The following is a 25,905-nucleotide window of genomic DNA, read 5'->3' on the forward strand; positions in this document are numbered from 1 at the left end:
GTGGATTGTTGGAGCACTGTTGACCAGACTGGATGTCTTTTGGACAATCTTGGGCAATATTCCGCACTGGCAAGTTGATGCCGCTATTGCGAATGTACTGGAATGACGTGGCTGAACATGAAACACCTGTTTGGTGCGGAAGGCAGTACGATCTACAGCTGTGGTAGCGTTTGAAAGAAGCTGCAGAGGGTTGTAAATTTAGTCAGCTCCATCTTGGGTACTTGCCTACAAAGTACGCAGGACACATTCAAGGAGTGGTGTCTCAGAAAGGCAGTGTCCATTATTAAAGACCTCCAGCACCCAGGGCATGCCCTTTTCTCACTGTTACCATCAGGAAGGAGGTACAGAAGCCTGAAGGCACACACTCAGCGATTCAGGAACAGCTTCTTCCCTCTGCCATCTTATTCTTAAAGGGACATTTAGGAATACTACCTCACTTAAAAAAAATATTATTTCTGCTTTTTGCACAATTTTTAATCTATTCAATATATGTATACTGTAATTGATTTATTTATTATTATTATTTCTTTCTTCTGTGTTATGCATTGCATTGAACTGTTGCTGCTAAGTTAACAAATTTCATGACACACGCCAGTGATAATAAACCCGATTCTGATTCTGGTCACACGAAATGAATTGAACTGGACAAATGACCAACTTCTGTGGAAATGGGGGCCTCTTGAGTCAGCGAGCGATTACTTTTTATGTTCAGCTTTGTCTTCTGCACCTGTGTGCTGGGCTTTTCCATCACTGAGGAAGGATATACTCCCTGGGGCTCCTTCTCTCCTCAGATTATTTATTCATCCTTTACCATACACACGGACGCTGGCTACATTTGCTTTTTTGTTTGCCGTGTGGAACAGCCCATATTCAAAAGCTACACCAGTACCACTTTCTCCGCTACACTGATGACCGTCTTAGGGCAAACAGCATTCTTACTAAAAGCATGCTCAGTTTTCAGCAACTTCCTCCACAACAGTGCTCAAAATCTCAACCCAGTTACCTTAAAAAGCCGTGCATGATGTGACAATGGGAAGAATCGCAATGAGACAGCTTGTGGCAGAGGATAAGGAATATCTGAGCCAAAACACTTCACATCCGATTTTGCAAGCTCTCATTTTAATGACAATCATTACCTCCGGATTCTGCCGCTGTAGGTTGGCCAGCTCCACCTGATACAACTCGGCCATGTCAGGGTATACAGCCGGCAGCTGAGCCTCTGGCAGCATCAATGCATTCACGGTTCGCGCTGCATCGTTACTGCGAATAGCAGAATTTATTGTTTCGACAGCTTCAAGCTCTTTGTAAATAAGAAGAAACAAAGTCATTAGCTGCAGAATTTACTACAACGGGATTGTGATGCAATAAAATGAGACACGTCCATCAGCAGAACTGTGCACACCCTTTCCAGCAATGCTAGATTTTTATGGCCCAGGGAGTGGTCCAGGAGCCCCGAGTGTGAGCTGGCTCATTCCCACCTCCACGCTGGTATCCTGTAACCCTGAAAATCAACTTCTGGCTGGTATCTACCCAATTAGCTTTCTGAAAGCCCCAATGGTTTCAATCACCCACTGAAATATCCAGATTATTCCCAGACTCTGCACAGAAGTTCTTCTGTTTAACTCATCCCAATCCTAATGAACTATTTAATTTGGACAACCCAAGTTGAACCATCCAGCTCTGGGAGAAGCATCTCTATTTACTCTACCTTAACCCTACCTGTGGAGCAGATACTATGGGCCAGAAGGCCTAATTCTGCTCCCATGTCTTATGGTCTTAACTGGTCATCATCTAGTCTCCATCAAATCTCCTCTCAACATTCTTGGCTGAGAGGAAAATAATTCCGGCACCTTCAGTCAAATCTTGTAGTGGCAATCCCTTGTTCTTGGAATGATTTTAGTAATTCTCTTCCAAACCCCACTGAAATTAGCCACCTTCCCATCACGTGTCAACCACCCCAAGCAGAAGCAATGCCAACTTTTGAAAGACGAAGGAGAACCATTGTTCACTTTTACTCTCAAGTGACAGTCCCTTGATAAAATAAAATTATAAGTCAATACAGGATCAAGGCACAATTAAACTTACTTAGTTTATGGGCTCTGGCCTGGTCATTGGAATGAGTGACACCAGATTGAAGATCGTTTTTGCTAAGCATACCAGAAAAACCCTCTTCCTGGGGAAAAATCAAAAAGACAATGTTTTAGGTGGACAATGCACATTTTATAACATTTACTTTTTAGACAAACGGAACCAGCAGTTGCCTTTCTGGGAATTTCTGAGGCATTTATTTCAACGTTTAATTTCAATGAAGAGAAGAATGCAGACACAAAATGCTGGAATGTGGAGCAAGAACTCAGTGGAACGAGCAACAGATGGATGTCCCGTTAGAATTTCTCCTGTCAAAGGGTGGCGAATCTGTGGAATTCATTGCTGCAGAGGCAAAGCCGGGTTACTTAAAGCAGATGTAGATAGGATCTTGATTAGTCTGGGCATCAAAGGTTACAGGGAGTAGGCATGAGAACGGGGTTGACAGGGATAGTAGATCACTCATGATGAAATGGCAGAGCAGACTCGATAGGCCCAATGGCCTAATTCTGCTCCTATGTCTTATGGTCAGTCTGTGATTGGAGGGGGGGTGTGAAAGGGAATTGCTGACTTTTGGGTTCATACTCTTGGATTCAGGACAGTAGAACGCAACTTGACTAACTACCCCATCTCAGCCTACCTGCACCTTGACATGACATGATATTAAAGGACAGCTGAAAGCACGGAATACAGCAAAAACCATGGACTCAAAACAACATCCCAGCTTCTCAAAGGAAACTAGGGGTAGGCAATAAATACTGGCCTTGTTAGTAATGACCATTTACTGCAGAATTCATAAATAAAACACTTGCCCACAGGGATTATGAGAGACTTCACATAGGCTTGGGGTGTGTTTTTAGTGTTGTCATGTTTGACTTGATGCTCCTGTCAGGGTGTAAGAATTGGCAAGGGAATCCAATGTGGGTATTGCCTAGATGGAGTGTGCTTTGCTGAGTGCCCATTTTAATGTCAACCGACTGCAGTGAGGTGTTCTTGTCTTTTCAGGGAGGGTATGGTGACTATTGCCTAGAATCAGGGAGTAGCTTCCTAAGCAGTGCATTCAAGTTGGCCTTGGTGCCACATTCAGGTGGTGACAACTACCATGGAGGTGGGTGAAGATGACTCAGATGTAGAAGACCAGTCTTGGTTATAGAGTCTGACTCCGTGTCAAAGAGAAGCTTACTACTATATACACAAGTATACGCAAGCACACGTCACTGCTTAGTATTCTGCAGGAGTTTGAAGGCTGGGTATGAAAAATGTTTTAAGTTGGATCATTTTCAGATAGGCTGTAGTGAGGCCAGGTTTCACTGTATTTCAACTTTTTGCTAAAATACAATTAACACTCTGATCAACAAACAGAAAAAAAAACTTGCAAACACATAAATAAATAGTAAACCAGATCATTTTGAATATTGTACTTAGAGTTTAAACTTCACGCTACCTGTAATTTCTGTTGTCTTTGAGCATGAAGACATGATAGATACCATGGTGCGTGCTCCTCGTACACGGTCACAAGATTTAATGAAGGGTCCTGTAGACCAGATAGTAAATCTTTCTCATCCTGTTTCTCCAGGGCAGCATTCACCCTCTGCAGAGCTTTATTTACTAGGGAATGAAAGATTATACGATAGTTTGTAAATAGGAACTTGTATGTACATTTGGTGCAAACATACTGCAGGGGGAAGGGAGGGAAAGCCAAGGTTCACAAGTAACTAAACCAAAGACTGGAAAAGGCCTACAGAACCACAAATTATTCAATCCAGTTGTACAGCAATTTGTTTTTAGCTGTGAAGAACATGGATATCAAACCCAACAGTACAGTAAACTAAATGAAAAGTTCCTGGCTAGGGCAGATTTATTTCACATCAATTTCTGAAATTAAGTAGCTGTGTTATTACTGTGATTCTAAATAACGACATATTAATAATTCTGTAAGGATACATGAATGAGCCAATTATAATGAAAATACAATTTGAGTTATCTTTTAAGCCACATACAACTGATCATAATTTTCTGAATATCTTGTAAAAGGGTTTTATGCCTTGATATCCAAGTATATTTACAGAAGAGAATTAATTGCAAGAATGAAACTCAAGACAATTTCATGTCATTCTGTCTCTAATGGGTCTTCCGTGCCAAATATGTACATTTTCAATATTGAATTACTTACAAAACTACAAGTCACCTCCATATTTTATTAATAAAATACAACTGATATGTACGTGCTGGAACAGGCAAAACAACACTATATATAGGCATGGGATTAAGGAAAAATTATCAACTCACCATTGACTTTATTGACATTATCTTGAATTTCCATGCGAGTCAGTAGTTCCTCATATACATCCCTCTCTTCTGCAATGATAGAATCACTCTGGAACCCAGAATCAGAAAGCAGAATCCATTAATGGCAGCTTATAGAATTAGAATTCTCCTATAGATCTGAGATTCTTGTTTCAGAGAGACCCCAAAATGCATTCTGCAGTTAATACATATTAGCATACTTAACTGCAAATATGCACCAGTCCTGATCAAGGGTCTTGGCCCAAAGCGTCAGCTGTTTACTCTCTTCCACAGATGCTGCCTGGCCTGCTGAGTTCTTCCAGCATTTTGTGTATGTTGCTCAGCATATTTTTTAAAAAATAGCTTTTTTATCTCCAGAACTTTTTATATTCTAATCAAAAGTTAAAGTACTCAAATTGACAATCCAAATTCAGTTCATCATTTTGTTTATTGTGTATTTCTTGTTTTACATACAAAAGAGAATCAAATATAACCCAAAACCCATGATGCTTAAGTCAGTAACACTCTGAACATTTCAAGGGAATGGGTGGAATGAGTGAAAATGCATGTCTTCACAGAATCACGGAAAACAGGAACAGAAATAAGACTATTTCAGTCCATCAAATCTGATCTGCCATTCAGGATGACCATGGTTGTTCCGTGCCCCTTCTGAAGGAATCTATCCAATTTAAAATACATTCAGCAACCTTGCCTGTACAGCTTTCTATACTAGTTTATATGTGGACTGCCGAAGGTTGGCTAGCAAGAAAGTGTAAATCACATGTTGGTCTTGACTGCAAAAGGATTGGGTTTTAGAAAGAGATGCATTATTACAATTCTACAGGTGCCTACAAGGGCACAGCTGGAGTACTTTACAGAATATTGGTCAATTTATTTAAGAAAGGATATTTAGGGATCAGAGGCACTCCAAGATTCAACAGGCTAATTCATTGGATGGGAGCATTGACCTAGCACAAGTTGCTAAAAAAAATTAGATTTTTTTTTGAAGCTTAGGAGAATGAGTGGTAACAAAGGTGAGACAACCTACAGATGCTGGAAATCCAAGCAACACACACACAATGCTGGAGGAACTCAACAGGTCAGACAGCATCTATGGAAAAGGTTAAACAGCCAACGTTTCAGGCCGAGACCTTACATCAGGATGAACAGCAATCTGACTGAAGATCCTTTGTGGGTGGGGTTGGCAGATGTCAGATCTCAAATGAAGTGACATAGTTATGAGATCAAAGCATAGACACTTAAACTGAAGTGTACAGGAACTATTTCTTCCATGGGTAGTGAATCTCTGGCATTCTCTACCCCAGGAGGTTGTGGAGGCCAGATCATTGGGAACATCTAAAAACAAAGATGAATATTTGGAAGTTCAGGGAATCAAGGAAAGTAAGAAATGTCAGAGAAATCCTGGAAATGAAGCACTGTATACAATCAGTTTGTCTAAATCACCTTGAAATCTCTGTAACCTCTTCACAACTTACAATTCTCCTCACGACTTCTATCATCTATTTTCCATAGTCGCACACTATTTCATTATTGAGTACAAGCGATGCCAAGACTAATAGATTAGATCATTAACTCAGCAATCCCCATGATAATCTGGAGTACCTAGAATTAATTTATATTAGGTGGTGCTATGCTAGTTTTTTTTTCCAAAAACAGGAAGGCAGAAATCATATTCTTGAGGAAATTAGTAAATGCACAGTTATCAGGCATCTAATAGGAATGCACAAAGGCTGAATGATATAATTTGCCAGCTGTTAAAATTGCTAATTTTCCCATTTCTTCAGTGCTTCATAAAATGAAAGTGATTATAAAAAGTAAGGGTGAATAATTACACATCTTGTTCAAATAGGTGATGTATGTGACTAAAAAGTTAAATTTGTAACTTACTTAAACAAGAAATGCAATTATTCACCCTCATTTTTTTTTGAAATAGTGAATTGTATATTACCTTTGTTATTCAAAAGGGGGAACCTAAAGATTAAAATTTGGCAGTTAAACTTTAATTTCCACCCAAAGGAAAGCTATTTGTTAGAAATTACTAATTTCAAAAAAGACATTTATAGTAACAGTGGAACAGGATATCCTACCTTGCCTTTAGCACCCTCTTGCTTCATTTGCTGGGCCTCAAATAATTTCTCTTGATAATCTTGGGCGAAATTGTTTTCTAAATTACTTAAAACAGCATTTGGGTTGGCTAAAGCCTTCATGGTCTCCTCTGCGACCCTGTGAGATATTGCTTCATTGATGGCAATTACTGCAGCGTGCACTAGGGAAGGAAACACAGTAAGAATGAAACATGCTCAAAATAGGATAAAGCCGTTCCAATGTACTTGCAAACTCCAGAATTTTGAACTCCAAACTCCGTTAAAAGATGCTGACAATTCTTAGAGCAAGCTGAAAAATATCTTAATTAATTGAATCCAATATTGGATATTAAATGTCTTTGCACCTCACTGCAACTTAATTTATTTGTGAGACATTCTGCAACGAAAATAATCTGATTAATCTTTCAGAGGTAGAGAAAATTTAGCAGCGGACATATTGTTCATAGTTCTCAATGAAAAGTATGCTTATATTAAAAGAACTCAAAATACTTGGAAACACTCAGCAGGTCAGATAGCATCTGTAGAAAGAAGAATTCAGTTAACATTTCAGCTTGATATTCTCCATCATAACTTGAAAATTAACTAACTTCTTTTACCACAGATACGACCTGAATTGCTAGATGCTTCCTGTGTACTTCTTTAAAAAAGTAAGCTTCTATCCTTTTTTAAAAATATATGCCAGTTATTACGGGGCATCATTTAAAAACACACACGTACATGCAGCTTCATCTACTGAAAGTTCGTTTGCCAGAATTCCACCAATCTTGCTGAATGCAGGCATCTGAATTCCATACTTCTCCAGCTCTTTGCGCATGTTACTTATCTCTTCCTCTGAAAGAAAAGTACAATTACAGTTAGTCAGGCAAAATCATCATTTCAAACAAATTCTTAATGCTCTGAGAATATAATCAAAGAAATTAATTCAATCAGAATTTAATAAAGCCTTTCTAGTTTACAGAAGGAACAAGAGATTTACCTGTAAAATCCACCTTTCCCAGCAAGTCTTGGATTTGAGGTGCTATGCCGAGTTTGAACAGGTACAAGCTGGAACAAAGTACATAAAATTACACTCCACATATACAATTGATGTATTCATATTTTATTTATGGGTAACTGGTTAAAGATTGCTGCACGATATTAGTGGTTCATCCTTTTAGAAGCACAGTTGGGATGTCTGGTGAAGACCAGCATCTCAGGGATGTGCGTTTAGCCCACTGCTCCACTCTCTATACACCCGTGACCGTGTGGCGAGGCCCAGCTCAAATGCCATCTCTAAATTTGCTGACGACACAACTATTGCTAGTGGAATTTCAGAGAGTGATGAGAGGGCATAAAGGAGTAAGAAATATCAGCTACTTGAGGGATGTTGCAAGAGCAAGCTTGCGCTCGCTGTCAGTAAAACCGAAGAACTGATTGTGGACTTCAGAAAAGGGAACACACACCAGTCCTCGTAAGTGGATCAGAAGTGGAAAGGGTGAGCAGCTTCAAGTTCCTGGGAATCAATATCTCCAAGGATCTATCCTGGACCCACCATATGGATGCAGCTATAAAGGAGGTATGACAGCAGCTACATTTCATTAGAAGTTTGAGAAGATTTGGTGTCACCAGACACTCACAAATCTCTGCAGGTGTACCCTGGAAGGTATTCCAACTGGCTGCATCACTGACTAGTATGGGTGGGGGGGGAGGGGTGTGTCGCAGTGCACAGGATTGAAATATGCTGCATAGACTTGTAAATTTAGTCAGCTCTAACCCGAGCACTAGCCTCTGTAGTATTCAGGACATCTTCGAGGAGCAATGCCTCAAAAAGTTGGCACCCTTAGGATCCCATTTCTTCTCAATATGCTGCCCAGTGCTGACATCGCCTGGAATCTTGCCTGCTAGTGTTTAAACAGATGCCTCTCAGCTTTATCAACAGGAGTCACACCATCTCACCTCCTTTGCTGTAAACATAACACTTCAACATCACCTGGATACATTACATAAAACAATGGCAAGTTTAAGACCACAGTCTTCCAGACTCTCCACTGATTCCATTGTCCTCCTTGACATCACCATGGATCCAAACTAGATGACTGTAATCTCACCATCCTCTCACACCCAGCATAGTTGCCAGCACATTGATTCGCAGAGCGAATGTATTTGGCTACAAATTGTAAAGTGGATCATTTCTTAAAGTGATGAGAAATTGAAAGGCTTCGAAAGTTTCAGACGGACCTGTGCATCTTTGACACAAGTCAAAGTCATTGCACAGCTAAAGCAATGAATTAGGAAGACAGTCCAGAGACATAAGAGTCTGCAGACATTAAGAACGTGGAGCAAGAAGTATGAAACTGCTGAAAGAGCAGGGCACGGTAGGCAGCAATGGTTTCTCATAGGTCGCTGGTACACTCAGTCGCAGTGGCCTCTCTGGGCCCAAACAAAAGTGGAACTGTTTGTCATTTATATTTTTTGTTACGATCCAAAGACATTGCTAGATATTAAGAGCATCAAGTACTACACGTCTGTCCCATCAGCGAGCTGCTCGATAGTAGTGGAGCAGGACCTGTTACATACCATGCTGCAAGCTTCCTGCAGCCACCCAAGGAGGAAGGCATCGGAGGCGGTGGGTAGTCCAACAAACAGTGCAAATAATTGCCTTGGACATTTTTTTGTGACCACAAGTCCCTGTTGGACACTGGTAATGTAGAATACTGCAAGTCAGGTTCACCGGTTCATGAGAGAGCCCGACGGCAGAGGAGCTCGATTGTTGCGCAGACCAGGCCCACGTGCCACGGGGTTGCTGGTTGCAGCCGCACAGGGAAGGAGATGCTGGAGGTGGCATGGGAGAGAGCAGAGCTGGATTCCGTGCTGGGTTGGGGGCTTACAGGTAAGGGAGGACCAACGGAACCAGTTGGAGGATGGACGGATAAGCGAGAGAACCTCCGTGGGCTCGTGGGAGTGGAAAGGAACACGGGCATGGGTCATCTGAAAGTGGAAAAGTTACTATTCATACCACTTGGTGCTAAGCTACCCAATCAGGAAGGCAAATGGATGGTGCCAGCATACAACTCTTCCTCCCCTCAGTCGACATCTTCCAGATAGCCAACGAAAATATGTACAGTTGACGTTTTGGGCTGAGGCCCTTCATCAGGACACTTGGGTTGCTTGGATTTTAAGCACCTGGAGATTGAAAATAGCTTTTAGTCTTAAATGTGTTTCTGGGACTGTCAGAGTCTGCGATTTGCAGCTTGGAGATCGTTTGAACGATCCAGTGCTTTGCTGGCTCCGAGAAGATTCCGGGAAGCAAGCGTGTACTCGGACAGTTTTGATGCGAAGTGTTACGAATGTGCCACAGCTCTGAGGGGCCGAAGGGTGCGGGGTAGCCCCCTCCTTTGTGAGAATCGCAAGATCACTATTAAGTCAGTTCAGGGGACACAGGAAATAAGAGAAAGACATGCAGAATCCACAAAAGGGTTGGACGTGTCCTGGCCTCCGAAAGGCGGACCCATTGAGACCGGCTATTGTCTCTTGGAGATGGACTTGTGTATTGCATCCTGGACGATGCATCAAAACCTCCCCCAGGCAATGAACCGAAGGGGAGGTTGGTGGAGGGATTGCATCATCCCAACCTGATCGACAACGGCGACCCTGTGAGTCAGGATAAAAAGAGGGTCTGGGGGAACAGCCCCTCAGACGCACCAGAAGAAATGCTAGCGATCCCGTAATAGCGAAAGCCGGTGGAAGGCCACGTGCGTCCGCTTCCAGTTGCCCGGAATCGGTGGCCTTTGCCACGGAAAAACGGTTTTTAGCTAACAACGGGGAACTCAACTCCCAACGACTCCCGAAGGATTGACATCATAAAAGGAATGGGCAAGTTTTAACCCGTCTCTCTCTCCAACCAAAAAGGCTGCAGCCTGCAGCTTGACTGAACTAAAGTGATTTTTATATTTCCATCGGAGAATACATTATCCCCTAGACAACGATAGAGCTATTTCTTATTGATTATTATTGTACCCGCGCTTTTAGATTTAGTATTGACGACGTATATTATCTGTGTGTTTGCATTGATATTATTTTTGTGCATTTCTATCAATAAATACTGTTAAAAATAGTACCATCAGACTTCAACGGACCTCTCTATCTTTGCTGGTAAGTGACCCAGTTACGGGGTACGTAACAATTGGGGTTCTCGTCTCGAGATTTGATACCAAATTAGGGAGCCAGTGAATCGGGCTTGTAAGTCCAAACTTGGATCTGGTTACGCGGGTAGCCAGACGGGAAACCAGCAAAGATGGACGTGGGTGAATTTATAGAAAACCCGACTCTGGAGGCGCTAGAGGCGGCCACCAAATCAGACTTGATAAATTTGGCGAAGGGGTTAAACCTCGCAGAGGTGAGGTTGTCAATGAAAAAGCGGGAGGTGCGAAGGGCAATAACTCAGTATTATATTGGGAAGAATGTGTTTACAGCTGAGGTATTGGAAAATATCCCTGAAAAGGTACCAGCTAGTGGGACGGCTCAGTTAGAGTTGGAGAAATTAAGGTTGGAACATGCAATTAAGTTAAAGCAGCTGGAAGCAGCTGAGAAGGAGAAAGAAAGAGCCAAGAGAGAGAGAGGGAAAGAGCTGAGAGAGAGAGAGAGAAAGGGAGCATGCACTCCAGCTGAAGGAGTTAGAGGTGAAATGGGAGCAGGAAAGAGCTGAGAAACAAAGAGAGCACGAAATTCAGTTAAAACAGCTGGAAGCAGCTGAAAAAGAGAAGGAAAGGGCCGAGAAGGAGAGGGAGGCAGAGAAACAGAGGAAACATGACTTGGAGATGGAGAAGTTAAGGCAAGAGCAACGAGTTCAGGAGTCAGACCGAGAGGAGCGATTTAATGTTAGTTGGGAGTTGAAGTTAGTACCTCCGTTCGAGGAGACGGATGTTGATAGTTATTTCTTGCTTTTTGAAAAGGTGGCAGTGAATCAGAAGTGGCCCAGAGAACAGTTGGTGGCGTTGTTACTGTTGGAGTATAAAAGTTGAAATTTTGCTGTGTAACCAAAACTATGCAGTCAGCTTTGAAACTTGCTATTTGCTATGCATGTATCCAAAATGAAATCTTAAGAATGTAGAAGACAATGGTGTGTTAATGAGAGGTAGCTAAGAGATGTAGATTATGTAATCTGAGTTTGCTATTTGCTATACTTGTATCCAATTCAGTAGGAGAATGAAATCTTAAGAATGTAGAAGACAATAGTGTGTTAATGAGAGGTAGCTAAGAGATGTAGATTAGAACATGATTAAGTCAATGGGTAGAAACAATAGTGGTGGATGTACTTGTGATACGCAACTATAGACCGATTGGATATGCTAATGCAACTAAACCAGGAGATTGCTATAAAAAATGCTATGCACAAGGATCGGTGGGCAGTCAGCGACTAGCTCAATGACTGTCTCAGCTTTGATTTGCAAATTAAAGTTTAATACTTCTTGAAGAATCTTCTGCGTCTCCTGGTCGTTTGTGGGGCACGAGAAACCACGACATTACAAAGTGTGTTAAAAGGGAAGGCACAGCGGGCATATACGGCGTTGTCCATGGAGGAGGAAGAGGAGGAGAGTTATGACAAAGTAAAGGCGGCCATTCTCCAGAGTTGTGAGCTAGTACCTGAAGCGTATAGACAAAAATTCAGAAATTTAAAGAAAGGGTGGAATCAGACGTATACCGAGTTTGCCTATGAGAAGGGTGTGCTCTTGGACCGTTGGTGCACCGCAGAAATAGTGGACGAGGATTATTGGCGTCTCAGGGAGTTAATTCTGATGAGGAATTTAAAGGTTGTGTTTCAGAGGATATCCGGATGTATTTGAATGAGAAGCCGAATAAGTCCATCTCAGAATTTGCTAGGTTCGCAGATGAATATGCCCTAACCCACAAGTCAAAGTTTTCCTCGAATAAAAGTTACCCGAGAGACCGTGGGAACGGTAGAGAAAGCCCGCCGGCTAAGGGAGAAACTCAGCCGGGAGCTAGCGGTAAAATTGAGGAGGAGAGGCCAGAAGCCAGGAGATTGCCTGGCTTGACCTGTTTTAGTTGTGGAAAGGTGAGTCATATTGCGTCTAAGTGCCCTGCTCCGAGGAAAGAGCCAGGAAAAGGGAAAGCAGCTATACCTATAGGCTGTATTGCGTCGATCAGAGAATCGACGAGAAAGCCCCCGGTAGATGGAGTACAGGAGGGGCGTGAGACGTTTCGTTCAGAAGGAACCGTGTCTGTGAGGGAGGGAGGCACGCCAGTTCCAGTACGGATCTGAAGAGACACGGGGGCTGAGCTGTCATTGATTAGCAGTAAGGTGCTAGATTTTGGTCCTCAGACGGGAGAGGCAGCCCTGAGAGGAATAGGAAGATGGACCGAAGTGGTGCCCCTGCATAGGGTCATTCTGAATTGTGAGCTGGTGTCTGGACCAGTGGAATTGGGGGTACTGTCGGAGTTGCCGGGGGAAGGCGTGGACGTCCTTCTTGGTAACGACTTAGTGGGTGGAAAAATGGGTGAAGCCGTGAAGCTGACAAACAAGCCTGTGAGGGTTGAGGCCCCGCCCCTAGATTCCAAGATCTAGCCCGCATGCGCGGTCACTCGCAGCCTGTCGAGAAAGGCAGCCGAGAAAGAGAGCAGCTTAAATCAGGCCAGTATCGATTTGGCCGAGACATTTTTGCCGACTCTGTACCAACGAGGGTTAGAGGGGGGTAAAACGGAGAGTAGGGAGGAAAAAGAGAGTAAACGGAGGGAGGTAGACCTGCCCTTAGCAAGAAGAGAGTTTGTACGAGAACAGGAAGGTGACGAGGAGCTGGTAGCATTGAGAGAGTCAGTTCTTTCTGAGACCGAGATTGAGACAGAGCCTGAGGGTTACTACCTGAAAGAGGGTGTGTTGATGAGAAAATGGAGGCCCACCATGATGCCGGTCGATGAGGACTGGGCAGTGGTACATCAGGTAGTAGTTCCGAAAGTGTATCGGGACGAAATTTTGAACTTAGCTCATAAGGGACCCTTAGGTGGGCATTTAGGAATAAAGAAGACAGTTATGAGAGAGTTCTATTGGCCAAACCTGAGAAAAGATATTACTGAGTATTGTAAAAGATGTCATACGTGCCAGGTGGTGGGTAAGCCGAACCAAGTTATCCCTAAGGCCCCCCTCCGACCTATCCCCGCATGTGAGGAGCCTTTCTCCCGAGTCATTGTGGATTTTGTGGGCCCTTTACCTAGAACTGCGAGTGGGCGACAGTACGTCATGACCATGATGTGTGCCGCTACACGATTTCCAGAGGCTGTGCCTCTGGGAAATATTAGGACCTCTGTGGTGGTGAAGGCCCTCATTAAATTCTTTACCACAGTGGGGCTGCCTAAAGAGATACAGTCGGATCAGGGGAGTACATTCACGTCTAGCGCATTTCAGCAGATGATGACCCAACTGGGGGTCAAACAAATTCTAGCCTCTGCATACCACCCGGAATCCCAAGGAGCGTTGGAAAGATACCACGCTACACTAAAGACCATGATTAAAACCTATTGTCAGGAAAACGTTCGAGACTGGGATGATGCTTTACCCCTTCTGTTATTTGCAGTAAGGGATACAGTTCAGGGATCTCTGGGGTTCAGTCCGTTTGAGCTCGTTTTCGGTCACAGGCCCAGGGGGCCTCTAACCCTACTTAAAGAGAAGTAGTCTAGTCCGACCGTTCAAGTCAGTGTGATCAACTGTGTTCTAAAATTCCGGGAACGGCTGCATAAGGTATGCGCCTTGGCAAGAGAAAACCTTAAAGACTCCCAGGAAAAAATGAGAAAATGTAAACGAACGAGAGAGCAAGAGTTTCATGTGGGCGACAAGGTTTTGGTCCTATTTCCTGTAGTTACCCACCCCCTTCAGGCGAGGTTTCAAGGACCATATACAGTGTGTAAGAAAATAGACTCGCTGAATTACGTGATTGAAACCCCTGATAGGCGAAAGCCGATCCAGTTAGTTCACGTGAACATGATGAAAAGGTACCATGAAACCACCCCCGCGGTGGTCGGTGCGGTCCTGAAAACCGATGAGGTAGAGGGGGGTGGTAAGGAGGAACCAGAGCGGTTTGAAAAGATCAGTATAGTACCCACCAGATTGGAGAACTCTGTTATGTTGGCAAACCTTGTGGATAAAGTTAGTAACTTAGAGCCTGAACAGCGGGAGCAGGTAACACAGCTCATTAACCAGCATACAGAGTTATGTCCAGATGTTCCAAGAGGGTGTAGAGGAACAGAACATGATGTGATAGTTACCTCGACACCGCCTATTAAACAAGCCCCTTATCAGATGAATTCGGAGAAGAGCAAGCTAGTAGGAAAGGAGATTGAACATATGCTAGCTGCTGGGATAATCCGCGAATCCTCTTCTGCGTGGGCTTCTCCCTGCGTGGTTGTCCCAAAACCGGACGGTACCATAAGATTCTGTACCGATTACAGAAAGGTAAATGCTGTCACTCAGATAGACGCTTACCCTATCCCCAGGGTGGATGATTGCATTGATAAAATGGGGAAGGCGAGGTACATCACTAAAATTGACTTGTTAAAGGGGTACTGGTGTGTTCCTTTAACGGACAGGGCTCGGGATATTTCAGCCTTCGTCACCCCATCCAGATTGTATGAGTACAATGTTATGCCGTTCGGAATGAAAAATGCACCAGGGACATTCCAGCGGATGATAGACAAAGTGATAAAGGGGTTAACACACACCAAGGCTTATCTTGACGATGTGGTAGTTTGGAGTGACACTTGGGAGGAGCACATGGAGGCGGTAGAAAATCTGTTTAAGAGGAAGTCGGCAGCCCGACTTACAGTAAACCTCGCAAAGAGTGAATTTGGTCATGCCACGATCACATACTTGGGGTATGTGGTGGGAGGGGCAGTTGGCTCCTGTGCAAGCAAAGGTACAGGCTATTTCTGAGGTCCCTGTGCCCTCCAATAAAAGGGCCCTGAGGTGGTTTTTGGGCATGGTGGGATACTATCGGAAATTCTGTAAAAATTTCGCAGATATTGCTCTCCCACTTACAAAACTCCTACGGAAGGAGGAAAAATTTGAGTGGGGCCATTCTTGTCAAAATGCTTTTGAAAAGTTAAAAGCCATATTGTGCCATCACCCTGTGTTAAAAGAACCGAATTTGTTAGCACCCTTCTCCCTGGCGACGGATGCGAGTGATGAGGCTGCAGGAGCAGTCCTCTTACAGCAAGCAGGGGATGGAGTGCAGCACCCGGTAGCATATTTCTCTAGGAAGTTCAATGTACACCAGAGGAATTACTCCACCGTGGAAAAAGAATTGTTGGCCCTTGTTTTGGCGATACAACATTTTGAAGTGTACATTTGTCCAGCGCAAAAACCCGTAGTTGTTTATACAGATCACAACCCGTTGGTATTCCTGGCCAATATGAAAAATAAAAACAGGAGGTTATTGAGTTGGAGTCTGATGCTGCAAGAGTTCGATATTAAGATACAGCATATTAAAGGAAGTGATAATGTGCTCGCGGACTGTTTATCTAGATGCTGAATTGAATGTATAACTGTATTACTCTGTAGTGAAGTGAAAAGCTTTTGTATTGTGTTAGATTTTAAAATCCTGTAAGACTCTGTACTACTTCGTTTTCCCCGCTGGTGAAAACGCTTTGAAGAAAGGGGGTGTTACGAATATGTCACAGCTCTGAGGGGCCGAAGGGTGTGGGGTAGCCCCCTCCTTTGTGAGAATCGCAAGATCACTATTAAGTCAGTTCAGGGGACACAGGAAATGAGAGAAAGACATGCAGAATCCACAAAAGGGTTGGAATGTGTCCTGGCCTCCGAAAGGCGGACCCATTGAGACCGGCTATTGTCTCTTGGAGACGGACTTGTGTATTGCATCCTGTATGGTGCATCGAAACCTCCCCCAGGCAATGAACCAAGGGGGAGGTTGGTGGAGGGATTGCATCATCCCAACCTGATCAACATCTGCGACCCTGTGAGTCAGAATAAAAAGAGGGTCTGGGGGAACAGCCCCTCAGACGCACCAGAAGAAATGCTAGCGATCCTGTAATAGCGAAAGCCGGTGGAAGGCCACGTGCGTCCACTTCCAGTTGCCCGGAATCGGTGGCCTTTGCCATGGAAAAACGGTTTTTAGCTAACAACGGGGAACTCAACTCCCAACGACTCCCGAAGGATTGACATCATAAAAGGAATGGGCAAGTTTTAACCCGTCTTTCTCTCCAACCAAAGGCTGCAGCCTACAGCTTGACTGAACTAAAGTGACTTTTATATTTCCATCGGACAATACATTATCCCCTAGACAACGATAGAGCTATTTCTTATTGATTATTATTATACCCGCGCTTTTAGATTTAGTATTGATGACGTATATTATCTGTGTGTTTGCATTGATATTATTTTTGTGTATTTCTATCAATAAATACTGTTAAAAATAGTACCATCAGACTTCAACGGACCTCTCTATCTTTGCTGGTAAGTGACCCAGTTACGGGGTACGTAACAGAAGAAACTTCGAAATGGGGCGCAATTTGATGTTCGACTCCGTTTTGCCATTTAAATTGTTCATTAATTACTGATTAAAGCGTCGATGAAGACTGAGACATCGAAGCAAATACAGAAGGCAAGCGAGAGCTTCAGTGCTGACTGCCTTATTTTCGATCGCCGACAGAGGAGTCTGCGAGCAGCCTTGCGCCGTGACAGGTGGGTGGGACCCTCTGGCTCATGTGTTGTCCCTCTCTTTCGATGAATGTTGGTGATATCGCAGGATGGTATTGTGGTTCTCCATTTATCAATTGGACTACCGCATTTATGAACTGTTGACTTTTTTCCGGACTTGTGGTTTTTATATCATGTTTTTTTTTTAAATCACTCATTCCTTTTCTGTTTTGTTGTGTGAGGGGATGGTTTTCAGGAGTTGATATTCTCTGCTAGTGTTCTGTTAGTTTTTTGTGTGAAGGAGGGGATGTTTCTTTGAGGGTTGATGATCCTGTTCCATTTTGTGCAAGGGGAGGAGGTTGGGGGGGGGGTGGTGATTCCTTTTTGTACAGGGGTGGGGGTGTTTGTTGCTTCTCTCTGAACAATTTTCATGTTCTTTCTTTGTTTCATGGCTATTTGGAGAAGACAAATCTCAGAGTTGTATATGTATACATGCTTTGATAATAAATGAACCTTTGAACTCATATTGGAGGAGAATCTGAATTCCAGAGAAGAGTTGCCCCACTACAGTTGTACAAGACGCTGGTGATACAACATCTACAATACAGTGCAAATCTGGTCACGACCTATTTGGGATAGAAGGATTGCAGCAACTGCTCACTAAACTAATAACTGGATTGCAACTTCGTTATATGACAAAGTCAGCAGATTGACCTTGTTTAAAAGACTGAGAGGGAATCTTGTTGAAACGTAAAACATTCTAATGCAATTTGATTATTTAGATGTAGGCATGATGATTCCTGTGGCTGGGGTATTGAGACTCTAAGTAAAGGGTCAGCCATTCAGAACAGATACAAGAAAAAATCTTTTTTTTAAATCAGTGGATGATAAATCTTTGGGATTCTTTATCCATGAAGGTTCAGAAGTGGCAGAGAGATCCACAGGCTTTTAGTTATCAAGGAATCTGCAGGAAGGTGACACGAGGTCAAAAGATCAGGCACTACCTTACTGAAAATCAAGAAGACAAAGTGGAATGGTCTCAGCTACACTTTACTCCCAGAACCAAAATCCATCTCCCCCGTGCCTCAACCTACTTGGGGCCACTTGTATCACTCAGGTTTTCCTGAGCTTCTAGATTCACCGTGTCAACGCTCTCCGGGACAGCCTCCCATCTTCCATTTGAAAACTCAGCTGTCCAGAACCTTCTTGCACCAGTCACCTCCCCATGTTTCTCAAAGCTACCTCATGAAAAACCTTAACCATATGCACAGAATTCTTTGTGATCACACTCCTCCATTTCTTTCCAGAAATTCAGTGTTCTCTCATTTCTTATGAAGCCTACAATATTGGCTCTTGAGATTCTAAGCTCTATATCTTTCTCCCACTTCTCCTGAAAATCTGCATTACTTAAAAAACTGCCTCAATTTTGCATCAAATTTTCCATGATGACAACTTTACTTGTTAATAATTACCGGTACTATGAATTAACATGGGGTACTTATATTAAAATATTTATAGATACACAAAAAATTCATTCAGCACCCTGAATCCATTATTTTCAATTTCACGATCTGTTACTCTAGAGCAGGGGTTCTCATGGACCCCTATGATTACCCAAAGGGTTCGTGGACTCCAGGTTGGGAACCCCTGCTCTAGAGGTATACGAGGTTTCCTTTGTGGGTATTTGGAGGACGTACTTGTTTCACAGGTTAGGTTATGTTCATTAGTTACTTCAGTCTGGTGGTTCAATGTCCCCAGTGTTAGCTGCTAGCCAGTGCAGCAAACCAGAAATCAGATGCTAATTATCAGATGCTTGATCTGCCAGAGGCTTGTTCCCTGGGGTTGAAATGGCTAACATGAGGGGCATAAGTGCTTGGAAGTAGGTACAGAGATGTCAGGCTAAGTTTCTCCACATAGAGTGGTGGGTGTGTGGAATGCACTTGCAGGCGAAGGTGGTAGAGGTGGGTACTACAGGGTCTTTTAAGACACTCCTAGATAGGTACATGGAGCTTTGAAAAACAGAGGACTATGGGGTAGGGTAACTCTAGACAGTTTTTAAGAGTAGGCTACATGGTTGGTAAAATATTGTGGGCCGAACAGCCTGTAATGTGCTGGAGATTTCTATGTTCTAAATGGCATTCAAAGTTCATTGTGCAAATGAGTGCTCATGTCCATAATCGTTAATGAGTTGGTACTAATTTTTAAGTAATAAGCAGAATATGCAAGTTCTTGTTCTTTTTATAAAAGGCTTTTCTTTATTGTCAATGAAGTACCTTTGTACCTTTTGTATTTGCTTTTAACAAATGATCCACTAAAATTGTGCTACAGCTAAAATGGTATACCTGTAGCCATTTGTAGTTAATGAGTAATTTTTACTGGGCAACACTGTTTTAGATCTTTCAACTTGTCATTTATAAAATAGAAAGAATTGCTTGTAATCTGCCTTTGTCCTATGCTTTTCTCCGCCTCCCCCCGCCCCCCCCCATGGCCAAGCCCTGTCAACCAAATTGCATTACTTCACCCTTCCCAAAACCTTTGAAGTTTGTGCTGCAAAATACATTATATGCAAAGGAAAGATGTGGCTGGGATAACCTACTTATACTTCTAAAAGCTGCAATATATCATTTTGGACGCATATCCAAAACTGGTAGATTTGTTCTCGCACCAGGAAATGATTTCTTATATTTATATACACATGTCCATCTCTAGCACGATTTCCTCTAGGGGGCGCTGTCTCATGCCTTCCAGCGCACACTGCAGATTAACAGTTACAGTGCGAGGAAATCTGAGAATGTGCAAGTCAGCTGAATAGGAGTTTAGACTTAGTGTGCATGTCACAAACTGGCCACTTAATCTACATTATACGAGCCTTCCTACACAGAAAAGAGCCCATTGTCAAAGTACAATTGTTCTCTTTTTAAAGGGACAGATTGTCAAATAATGCATCTGCAATATGAAATATTTAAGATGGGATTTAAAACAAGACACCAGCTCTATCATTACAGAATGCTTAATTTGCATGTGGATTACTCAACATCTTTTCCTTCATGTTGCATAAAATCACTTCAAACTTTAGTGACATCACTACACACAACCTCCATTTTCTGGAGCCATGAGGTTTACAGAGCCGGATCAGCCTCAGGTCAGTCTTGATCTTAAAAAAAGTACTTTTAAAGTTCATCATTTGGTGCTCAGCAAGTTTATCAGTGAGTGAGCTGGGCTGTTGTACCTTGAACAGTAAAAAAGTCAGGACAGAAGGGTCAGTATATTGGATCTCATTTGCATTGTGTTAAATAGGGGTCAGGCAAGCATTCATTAAATACCAGTTCCTTGGGCATAAAACTGAAATCCAGGTTAAAGTTACTACATCCAAACCCAAGTACAACTTCTTTTCATTCCTAGCTGTTTTCACGTGTATTGTGATCTATTGCTAGGTAGATCGCACACAGCCACTACCACCAGAGGAGAGGCTGCCTCATATCTAACATTTTAAAAATCTGTCTCCATGACAAACTCTTAGACCAGTTACTTTTGTTTGCCTCTCTCCTTCCAGTCAAACTTAACTGAGCTCCATCCCAAACAGCTCCAGAGCCCCATCATCTCTCAGCACCATCTTTTCCCCAATGCCCTGCTGGATACACTCAAAGCACTGAGGGAGACTGTGAGCCTGAGCGAAACTGGCCCACACTGTACATGTGGTGAAGAGCACTCAGCACAGCCCCGGAAAGTACTGAGGCAGACTGACCCAATCACTCTATATCCAGCCTCACTCCAGCACACACACACACACACAATCAGGCTGAAGTCTGGTAAACAGGCTTTAATTTCAGTCAGTAATTGAAAATAAACAAACTTCAAACGCTGAAAATCTGAAATCAAAACATAAAATACTTCAAACCCTCAGATCAGGTGGCATCTGTGGATAGAGAAGCAGTTAATGTTTCAGGTGAAGGACTCTTCGTCACAATGAGAAAAAGTAAACAATCATGTTAATTACAGATCCAAGAGAAGTGTTGGGTAGGATAATGGAATCATCTCTGATAGGGTGGCATGGTTACCCAGGTGATCAGACTTTATACAGAGCTGTCAGGTTAATAGATTAGTAAGGCGCATAAGGGAGAGGGCCATGTAAAACTGGGAAATGCAAGTCAGAGCTGTTACTGAGATGAGACGGGGAATGCTGGACCTGCCCAGCTGATATGTAGCATTGAAGAGGAGAAGAGAAACTGAACACCATTACAGATGAACAACATTTATAAGAGGAGTAGCTAGCTAGGGGAAGGGAAGATGTGTCTGCTGCTGGAATCTCGTTCAAGGTGCTGGAAGCTGCATCAATGGAATACAGAGGCTGCTGAGGTGGATTTCTTCTCAGTCTGGGACAAAGCCAGATGTGCAAAGAGATGGGAAGAGCTTGAGGACTCTCAAACATGCTCTGGGGAAATCAAGGTTAAAGAAAATGTTAGACAGAATTCACAAAGGAATGTTTTCAGCACATCCTGATTCGATTTCTATTTTAATCTTGTCGGAAGGTGGGACCAGAAGGAACAGGTTGTGTGACCAACCACTGGAGGGCGCCAACACACAACAGTAACCCACTGAGGTTCAGGTTTGTCGAAAAGCAAATAAAGTGGGCAAAACAGGACTTGGTGGCCCAGTGAGCAACGTGCTTCCCTGGAAGGTAGTTTGACCCCCTAGAAAAGCAGTTGCGCTGACTGCAAATCTTTGTTACAATAAATCTTTGTGGGAAACGTACCATTTGTTTCTGAATGTGAAAAAGGCAAGGGAATGAATTTGGGCAAAAGCAATGAGTAGAAAATACACACCCTTCTGTTACGTTCACAGAATATTCATTTAACCGCCAATATGCAGAACTCCACCCATGACAAATACTGCTCTGAACAAGGTTGGGCTTACAACAGGTTTCTAATGACAGAACGTCCTCAGCTTTGTTCAGTGACAAAATCTTGGCAGGGAATCATTGGCTACCTTGGCAAAAGACATAGTTAATGTACAAAATAAAGATAGAGTCAGAATTTTAAAATGGTAAAAAGATAACCCAAGCATCAAACCAATTGAAACCATCACTCTCACTGACTCATTTTTAAACTGTAGTTTGGTGAGGGCCCCAGCAGCGGGAAATACTGAACTGAAGTCACCTCTCACTCTCAGAGGCTGCAACGGCCTCCTACAACTACTTCAAGAGTGGCAAATTCCCTTCTTGAACCAGCTTCAAGTAGTGCTACCAACATCAGATCCAGCCTGTTCCCGCCATCCAAGCTACGTTACTTCAAATCTTCAAAATTACTGGTACACCCGAAGAGGACTTGGCAAACTACTCATTATGTTGACTTTCAGAAGCAAATTGTACCATGTACATTTCAAAAGTGAGTCAAGGGTGTTTACCTACTTCATAGTCTGGGGTTTCTTAAAAAACAGAACTTGCAGATGCAGTAACTGTATCTTAGAATCAGGTTTATCATCACTGACAAATCTCACGACACACGCCAATGATAATAAACCTGATTCTAAGATAGTTAGTTAGATAGTTAGTTGTGCGAAACTTTGACTAATAAGGCTGTTGCACATGCACAATAGTAGTTAGCTGGAAGTAGTGTAGGACTGCAAGCTCTGTTTCTGAAGAAACCCCAGGTTATGAAGTAGATAACACCATCAACTCATTTTTGAAACATACACGATACAATTTGCATTGTTAAAAAAAAACAACATAATGAGTTGTTTGCCAAGGCCTCTTTGGGTGCAATCATACCAGTAATTTTGAAGACTTGGACTGATGTAGCTCGGATGGCTGGAACAGGAAAGATAGTGCATGTGGTAACTACCGGTACTACAAAACTGGGCCCGTGTATGGGGAATGAAGAGGTTACATGGATCAAAATCCATTCTAAATGTGGTTCTCAGCGGCAGCACCAAAGCACACCAGAGCTTTTGGCTTTTGGCAGCTTTTTAAAAGGACAAAAGTGGGAATTTATGGCGAGAGCCAGAGGTAGTGGGCGGGGTACTTTGCATTAGCAGTGATTAAAGAGAGGGACATGGAGGATAGCAAGATCAGAGAGCTGCACACGAATGTTATTAGGCACGTTGATGTCAATTAAAGAGGTGTTGGGTCTCGTGAAGAATGTTAAGGTGGGTAAATCCCAAGAGTTTAATGGGATCTATCCCAGGTTCTGATGGGATCTAACCCAGGCTATTCAGGGGAGCAGAAGATTACTGGAGCCTTTATAGAGATATTTGTATCCTCTGTCACAACCAAGGTTACAGAGGACTGGAGAGTAACTCCATGTTGTTCCTCTGTTTAATAAGGGCAATTGGGATAATCCAGGAAATCCTGTGAGCTTTGCATTAGAAGTAAGGAAATTATTGAAGATTATTAGGGATAAGCTACTCGGATTCGGAAAGCAAAGACTTATTAGGGATAATCAGTATAGCTGTGTGTGGGGGAGTTCATGGCTTACAAACATGATTGAGTTGAGGTGACAAAGCTGAGGGTAGGGCAGTGGATATCATCTACCTGAACTTTGGTAAAGCTACTAACAAGATCCTTCATGATAGGCTGATACAGAAGGTTTAGGCACATTGGATCCAACGGAGACTTGACAGATTGGATTCAAAATTGGCTTGACCATAGTAGTTATGAAAAGGTGTTAACTCTGATTGGAGATCCACGGTATTCTGCAGGGATCAGTGTAGGGCCACTGATGTTTGAAATAGACATATACATATCGAAAGTTTTAGATGATAATGTAGATTGGTTGATAAGAATACAATCAAGACAAAAACTGGCAGAGTTGTCGATAGTTAGGGAGGTTGTTCAAGGATTCAGCAGGACTTGGACCCCTTGGTAACATGGCAGATAAATGGCAAGTGGATGTGTGTGGACAAGTGTAAAATGCTGCAATCTGAGAAGTCAAATGTAACAAGGAATTATAAATAGCAATGATGTACAGAGAGATATTGGGGTGCAAGTCCAAAGCTCTCTGAAACGGACAACACAAGCAGACAGAATGATAAAGGAGTAAGCCACACCTGCGTCTGCTGGTTGGAGCATTGTATAAAGTTCAGGAAACCATGTTACAGCTGTATTAACCTTTGGTTAGGCCACATTTGGTGTAGCGAGTGCACTTCTGGTCAACACATTACAGGAAGCATGCGCAGGCTTCGGAGAAGGTGTAGCAAGAGGTTAACCAGGATGTTGCCTGGATTTAGAGAGAAACGGCTACAAACGTTCGTTGGATGAACTTGGATTATCTTTTTCTGGAGTGTTAAAGGCTGCAGGGCCTTTGTTTATAAAACTGTAGAATCTGTGTTTATAAAATTATGAGAAACAAAGATATAGTAGATAGTGAGCTTCCCAGGCTGGAAATGTCAAGTACTCAAGAGCAGAGCTTTAAGATGAAAGACGGGAACACTCAAAAGGAGAAAGGATCTGGTGAAAATGACAAATAAACTTTTCTTGGGCTTCCAGCCAGGTACAGTTATCAATTTTAACCAATATTTCAATGACAAATTCTGCCATCTTCTTCAGGGATGATACCTGGGCATACCTAGTCCGGTGGTATTTATACCCCTGTTGTCTGTCCCTCCTGATTGGTTAATCCTCATCCAATCAGGTTTCCCATCTTGTTTACTGTGCTGTGCCAATGGCTTTTGGGACTGCCTGGTGAAGGAAGCCATTGAAATGGAACTAGAGGAAAAGAATTCTAACAAAGATAAAGGTCTCACTCTAAGTAAGAACTGGAAATCAACTATAAACAAGATAGGACAGCAGAAACCTGACTGGATGAGGATGAACCAATTAGGAGGGATGAATGACGGGTATAAATACCACTGGACTAGACATGAGCAGACATAATCTCTGATGAAGATGGCAGAGTTTGCCATTGAATGTTGGCAAAAATTGATGCCTGTACCGGCTGGAAGCCCAAGAGGAGTTTATTCACTCAAAGGAAATTTTTGAGTTTGGCGTTGAGTGCAGTTCTGAACATCACACTTCAGAAAAGGTATAAAGGCTTTGAAAAAGGAGTTGAAGAGACTTATCAAGATAATTAGAGAGGAGTCTTGAATTAAGTTATAGAAACTGGGTATGTTTTCCTTTGCACAGACAAGGCTGTGAGGAGATCTGAGAGAAGCATTGTAAAGTCATGAGGGGTGTAGGTAAAGAATAGATAGAAAAGTCTAAAATTAGATGGCATTGAATGAAGGTAACTGGAAAAAGAATAAGAATTTAACAAAAATAACAGAAGTGTCAATGTTTGTGGTTTGGAATATACAACCAAAGGTTGTAGTAGAGAGCAGATTTTATTGAGGCATCTGAATGTTTGCTGGTTAAGTGTTGGTAAGGAAAATTGCAGGGCTCTCCGGATGTGGGATAGGGTTAAGTCTGAATGCACTTGCTCAAGATGAGTCAAATGGGTTTTTCACCTGTTGGAGTAGTTCCACAATTCACACCTGAGCTAAATCCACCCAATACTGCACAAGTTGTTGAAGTACATTTCTGGCTTGATTACAGTAATGGGTATCAAACCCAGAATCTCTTGACTTTCATCAGACAGGTGAGAGATTTAAAAGAAACATAAGCTTCTTCACACAAAGGATGGTGTGTATTTGGAGTGAGCTGCCAGGAATAGTGGTTGAGGTGGGCAATTAGCAATGTTCATAAACCAATTGGATGAATACACGGATAGGAGAGGTTTTGAGAACTATGGGGCGAACATAGGCAAATAGGGCAACATAGTCAGTATGGACAAGTTG

The 25,905-nt window shown here is 42.7% G+C and overlaps 1 protein-coding gene across 1 annotated transcript in view; it reads right to left on the reverse strand.

The window, feature by feature from the left end:
• Positions 1-25,905, reverse strand: part of iqgap2 (IQ motif containing GTPase activating protein 2) — a 296,840-nt gene that overhangs the window by 121,783 nt on the left and 149,152 nt on the right. The window contains 7 exon segments of the mRNA XM_073048258.1: positions 1,137-1,300; positions 2,086-2,173; positions 3,530-3,693; positions 4,375-4,462; positions 6,480-6,658; positions 7,215-7,328; positions 7,474-7,541. Coding sequence (XP_072904359.1) covers positions 1,137-1,300; positions 2,086-2,173; positions 3,530-3,693; positions 4,375-4,462; positions 6,480-6,658; positions 7,215-7,328; positions 7,474-7,541 — 865 coding nt within the window.

This window comes from Hemitrygon akajei, chromosome 6 (assembly GCF_048418815.1).
Source record: "Hemitrygon akajei chromosome 6, sHemAka1.3, whole genome shotgun sequence".
In the NCBI taxonomy this organism is placed as follows: Eukaryota; Metazoa; Chordata; class Chondrichthyes; order Myliobatiformes; family Dasyatidae; genus Hemitrygon; species Hemitrygon akajei.